The 6,510-nt window shown below is 37.4% G+C and overlaps 1 protein-coding gene across 1 annotated transcript in view; it reads left to right on the top strand.

Moving 5' to 3' along the window:
• The first annotated feature begins 842 nt into the window (after positions 1-842).
• Positions 843-6,510, top strand: part of LOC107587963 (heparan sulfate glucosamine 3-O-sulfotransferase 3B1-like) — a 20,897-nt gene continuing 15,229 nt past the window's right edge. Inside the window, exon 1 of the mRNA XM_016275948.1 lies at positions 843-1,715. Coding sequence (XP_016131434.1) covers positions 1,228-1,715 — 488 coding nt within the window. The 5' untranslated portion in view covers positions 843-1,227. The remainder of the gene's footprint in view (positions 1,716-6,510) is intronic.

The raw sequence follows: 6,510 nt of genomic DNA, 5'->3' as shown, positions 1-6,510 counted from the left end.
TTAAAGCTATTGTTACTTTCATTTTCATTATATTGCTTTAATAAGTTAATTGTTTTAATCTAATGTAGTCATGATGATTCAGTCATAATAGAGAATAATGTAAATTGAATAAAACTAGTGAAATTAGTTTAATTATCACGTTTGGCTATACCCGGCAACCCATTTTCTACAATGTGCGGCACATTTATTATTTGTTAGAAATGAAATAACATCGTTTCAATGTACCATACATGAATTAGCGTAAGGGAGACCAGGGCTAGTTGACACAGGGATACAGTAAGGATTCAGTAAGGATGCATTAAATTGATCAAAATAGATTTTTTTTTTTTGGTTTTACTACTTTTGCACAGCACAATGGTCAACAACTGTTGTTTTAATTGTGCAATATAAATAAACTAACCTAAAAGTGACCGTAAAAGACATTTCTGCTTCAAATGAAAGCTGTTCTTTTGAACTTTCTATTCTTCAAATAAATCAATAAATTCTGATGCTGAAAATGCAGCTTTGCATCTCAGGAATAAGTTACATTTGAAAAAGATATTCAAATATAAAACAACTATTTTAAATCGTAATAATATTTAACAAAATTACGGTTTTTACTGTATTTTTGATATGCAGTCTCGGTGAACACAAGAGGCTTCTTTCAAAAAACATAAAAAAAGAAACTCACCGACCCCAAACTTTTGAACAGTTTTGTAGTTTAAATTACAACCATTTTTCTTCAAAGCAAGCTGTGACATTTTTATTGGGATACGTTGTCACATACTTTTTTCATGAAATAAACTATTATGTGGCAGGTTCCTGCTTCCTGTTTATTAAAGTAGGAGTGGCAATTGTTTTTAAAATTAAATCTAAATAATAATAAAAAAGGATTACTGTAAATAAACTGCTTAAGCCTTAAGAGCTTGGGCATGAGTTCCGATTGGCCAATCCCGCTGCCAATCACACGCCCCTCTTCTTTAAATAGCGTCCACGGCCCGTCGTTCACTCAGATGATAAGAAGCAGTGGTAGTGGAGTGATGCGCAAAAACGTGTAAAAACTGTGACTTCCTTCCTACATCTCCGCTAGACTGCAAAATGAAATGAATTCAACATCTGCCGGGGACTCATGCTCCTATTTTTCCTCTCCCGCGGAGATGCCTGCATGTTACAGGGACCTGTGCGGAGGAGCAAGTAACTTTGCCAGTATGCCCTATTGGACATTGCCATTACACACAGGAGAGTCCTATGGAATATAGTCCGCACTGTCACTCCACTCAGCCGGTGAAAAACACACTTTTCGTCTTCTGCATCATGCTGTCACTGTGGGTGTACATGCTGTACTGCTGTGTGGGCTACAGCTCCACCACACCGAGCTTCATGATGGAAGAAAGGAGCAGTAGGAATCCACTCAGACCCCTCCAGAAACAAGACCTGGAGATGTTCCCCAAAAGCCAGTCCAGGGACTTACTAAACAACGAGAGCGATGCTGACAGCAAAGGAGACGGCTGGGAGGAAAACAAGGGCGATGTTGCTTATGACCAGGACTCGGGAGTAGCAGGTGCCCCGAACGGGTCCGAGACCAAAAAGTTGCCCCAAGCGATTATAATAGGGGTGAAGAAGGGCGGGACGCGCGCGCTGCTCGAGTTTCTGCGCCTCCATCCTGATATCCGCGCGGTGGGAGCGGAGCCGCACTTTTTTGATCGCAACTACGAGAAAGGACTCGAGTGGTACAGGTGCGTTTTTTTTAACACGCTGTTATTCACATGTAGGCTACGTTTATCATATCGTCAGGATAAAAGCGGATTAATACCGCGGAATAGTGTGGCTCATATCCATCCCAGTAGTGACACATAGCCTAAACCTGTAAGTAATTGTCATATTGTGAACTATGGGGGGTGGTTGAGGGCCTCTGACTCCACTTTTGAAGGTTTTCAAGGAAAGAAAAAACAAACAAAAGGTTGAGATTCTCAAAAATGTTTTAGATTTTTACACAGCTTGCACATATACGTAGGTCTACGTTTCATGGGGGTTTCTGAGAGCAAACTCTAAAATAGAATTATATTAATATTAACATTAATAATAAAGGACCTCAAAAAACGACGACCTATAAATACATTTCCATGACCTTTGTGATTTGTATAATAGCCTGTAATAGAGTTTGCAGAACCGGAAAACTTTCGTTTGGTGTAAAGGATTTAGTCATTGGTTATTACATTTTACACATCACAAACATAACTAATGCTGGGAATTATAGGCATATGCTACATGACAAGAAATTCGAGGGCAGCTTGTTGGATGCAAACATGTAGCTATATTTAGTCACACCGTTATGTTGGACTTATGGGAATAATTCTTTCCAGTACAGTGTTTGGAAATGGTGAACTAGACCTAGATAAAATCGGAAGGACTCAAGACAAACATAGACTAAATAAACATTATGATCTCTGCTTGTGTAACACCCCTCACACAGCCAGGTGCACTTGCACAACATTATCAATCCGTAGAGGTTTGACCCTCACCTTTGATTCCTAGTATTTTTATTCTTTTACCAGACAGCCATATAGAGAAAAAATATTAAATTAACTATGTTTTCCCTAGTGTGGTTTTACCTGAACTTTGAGTGAGTTGTAAAAGGGGGTTAATCAGGTTAATAGGGACATTTTTCCCCAGTCATATCAATGGCAAAAAGTGTCCCATTTGACCTGAATTCACCCCAACACAGAAAGTTGTTTTGGCCAGTTCCCAGTTAACAGGGAACGTTCTCAGAACTGCCCAGGCTAACGTTCTGGCAAGGTTTTCTAAAAGTTCTTTCAGTAACATTAGTAGAACTTTCGTTCAAAGTTGTCTATCTGGTCTTTAATGATGTTCTCATGACGTTAGCACAAAAATTGAACTTCCTGAAATGTTTCAGCTGGATGTTCGTCTAACATTTTATAAAGATTACTATTGGTTTCAGAACATTCAAAGATCATTCAACAGTAACATTAATGTTTGCGATATGATAAAATGGAATGTTCCCTTATGTTCATGTAACCAATAAAAAATGGATGTTTTGAATGTTCATTGACTATCCCCAGTAAATGTTGTCCATTTTGCTATTTATTTTGACCAAGAACTAGACCTTAGATTGGCCAATCAATCACAGTTCAAACTAATAATCAAACTATGCAATTTGTTTCATATATCAGCAATATACACAAAATGAAATGCTGACACATTCTATTGGAAACACTAGCAAAGGAAAATGCACCCCAAAGCTTTTTATTGTTTGAGCTGATATACAGACTTTCTGTGGAGGAATCTGAAGTCCCAGGTCCTTCGCTATTGACGGAACACAGTGGGAATACAAAGAAGAGGCAAAGAGCAGGATGAGCCCCTTTATCCAGAGAGCCCAGCAGACTAATTGTGAAGCAGAAACATGGAGAGAGAAGCATGCAGCCAGGTGGCCAAGTCTCCTGTGGAGGTATTGAGCTCTGCTTCACTGTTAGTCCAACACAGAGCAGGCGTCCATGTGTTCCCTGTAGGAGGCGTTCGGAAGGGTGACTGAGCACAGCAGGGTTTTAGAACTGTACATGCAGCGTGACTTTTTATAAAATGCTTTTGAAGAAACAGAGGGACTGATCAATTGAATAAACTGGCCATTCATTTGTGGATATTTATGTTTCCGTTTCAAATATTGAAATATTTTACCCCTTAACACATTACAATTATGCATTACAATATGACATTAATATGAACCCTGTAAAGTGTAAACCCTGAAATATTAGTCAGAATAATATGGGGGTTTTTTTCAATTCAAAACAGTTCAATGAACCTTCAGACAAAATATTAATGAAAATATATAGGTAGAATTACTATACTAACCTCACTGTAACACAGGGGTCACCAAACTTGATCCTGGAGGGCCGGTGTCCTGCAGACTTTAGCTCCAGCTTGCCTCAACTCACCTGCTTGGAAGTTCCAAGTATACCTAGTAAGACCTTAATTAGCTGGTTCAGGTGTGTTTGATTAGGGTTGGAGCAAAACTGTGCAGGACACTGGCCCTCCAGGACCGTGTCTGGTGACCCCTGCTGTAACACCTCAATTTTATTCAGAGGCCAATTTGGTGCAATTGTTGATATTTATATGGCCAAATATATACAATTCTGATAGCTTGTAATATTAATCAGTGATATCTTAATAACAGTATAACAGACTACTTGTATAAAATGCATAATTTCAATTGTCATACACAATTTCTCAATAAGATTAATAAAATCATATTTAAATAGGTAATTTTATGATCCAAACTCTTTGTGACAGTCAAATCATACAATGTAATACAGTGATGACTGACAGATATAAACAAATAAACATTCCTCAAAAGCCTGATGTATCATAGTTGATGCATTTTTAAACTATTTTCATAAACATGATGTATTTATAATCAAGTAAATGTAAGTTCAGTCTGTGTAAATGTAGCCTAAGTGTTTATCTTGAAAATATTAGGCTACTAAAATATACAATTTATTCAAGTTAAGATTTCAGCAAAAAGATGATTAATGCTAACAGGCATTTTACTTACTATCAATCATTTCTATCAATTTAGCTACAATGCTACTAAATTATATTTAAACCATATTTATATAGCATTCAGTATATTCTAAAGTATAATGTGGTATTACAATGGTAATTTAATCGTCGTATCTTCTTTTCAAGTAATCTTGATTATTAAAGCCATAAAATGGTATGTTGGTCAAGATAACTTAACAATGTGGCAGTTTGAGAGGACACGCAAAAATAACAGAGATGTTTTCAGAAAAGGACGTTGTGAAAAGTTCTCTGACACAATCATATTACTTATTGACTCCGAAGCAAACACCCCGGCAGTCTGATAGAGTCACAAGGAGTAGCTTGTTTGTGGATGGCAGATGCTGGCAGTAAATTGAATGCGAGTCTATTGAGTGAGATGGTGAATGTTTCAAAAGAGGATCTGTTGAACCCCTGAGGCTCTGCATTAACCCCAGTGAGAAAGAGCAGGCAATTAGAGTGAATTGTGTTGTTTCTTTCTTCACTTTGTATGCAAATGTGCTCAGAGGGTGAAAGTGCTTCTTGAGAAACCCAGCAGGATCTCCCTCAAAAAAAAGCCATAAGAGGAGCAGAATGAGGGGATTCTTAAAACATGCACGGAACTTTTCCTCAGTCTTGAAAGATGTTGCTGTTGTGTTTACTGATAAAATTGCTGCTAGCCTTTGTGTGGGATGGTAAGGCACAACTAGAATGATGGATTTCTTCTGTGTGAAAATGCACAAAGCCAGTTGCTTATAATAATTTATAAAGCCTTGGCTCTTCTCTTCACTGGCACATAAAGGGAGTGTAGCGCTTCTGTTCAAAAACCTAGTAAGCAACCTTCCTGTCAGCTGCCTAAATAAAAAAACTCACATGGATCCTTAACTCAAGCTAATACTCTAATTTATATACAGCACACACAAATATTGAGTGAAATAGTCAATTTTATGTGAAGTATATGCTGCCTGCTTAGGCCAAGGCTGACCTAAAACATATTTTTCTATGAATGTTATCACTGAATTGAAGCAGAATTCAAAACTCAAGTGTTTCAGAGATTTCCAGACTAGAAGTAAAATTATAGAATTGTCCCTACATTGTCCTATATCTTTGAACAGATGTAAATTCTGAGTTATGAGAGTGCACGGATGCTAAGACGTCATAGTTCGGTCATGAAAGGACCCGCAGGCCCCCACCTTGAGCTTTGATGCGGGTCTGGAACGTGTCCCGTAGAAACTCTGTCAGATTATTTGAAGTAGCTGCATACCACCACTTCTCGTACCCTCCTGGGTTTTTTGACAAAGTGACATTCCCACAAGAATTCCTTCTCAGGTTGGCTTTCTGCTCTCTTAAAATGACCCAGGCTAAGCACTCATTTCGCTTGGAAACAGGTTATAACAGGTGTAGGATATACTTAAGCAAAAGGGTATGAGGTGCTGTTCTATATTTTAAAAATCATGGCTAAAAGGGCTTTTCCAAACCTCTAGGTGTAAGGGCAGGATACAAATTTTCTTTAAATGTTATTTTGTTAAGCTAATTAAAAGAGATGGCAGCTAATGCCACTATGGGTGGTGCACAGCAAGGCTAAATATAATATATACACACCACTTTTAAAAATAAAGGTTCTTTATTGGCATCTATAGTTCTATAAAGAACCTTTAACATCCATGGAAACTTTTCATTGCACTTTAGAGTGAAAGAGAGGTTCTTTAGAGTGAAAAAATGTTCATACATCTTTTAAAATAAAAGGAAACATTTTTTTCTTTAAGAACTGTTTACTTGAAGGTTCTTTGGGGAACCCAAAATTGTTTTAATCTATGGCATCACTGCAAAAATGCCATTTTTGAACCTGCATTCAGTAGTTTGGGGTCACTAAGATTTTTTAAAATCTTTTTGAAATGAATCACAATGGCTGCATTTACGTATTTGATTAAAATACAGTAAAGCAGTAATATTGTGCAATATTATTCCAATTTAAAAAAA

This window comes from Sinocyclocheilus grahami, unplaced genomic scaffold (genome assembly GCF_001515645.1).
Source record: "Sinocyclocheilus grahami isolate Dianchi unplaced genomic scaffold, SAMN03320097.WGS_v1.1 scaffold97.1, whole genome shotgun sequence".
Taxonomy (NCBI): Eukaryota; Metazoa; Chordata; class Actinopteri; order Cypriniformes; family Cyprinidae; genus Sinocyclocheilus; species Sinocyclocheilus grahami.
Note: the sequence above shows the minus strand (reverse complement) of the source record. Positions and strands in the feature narration are given on the sequence as shown.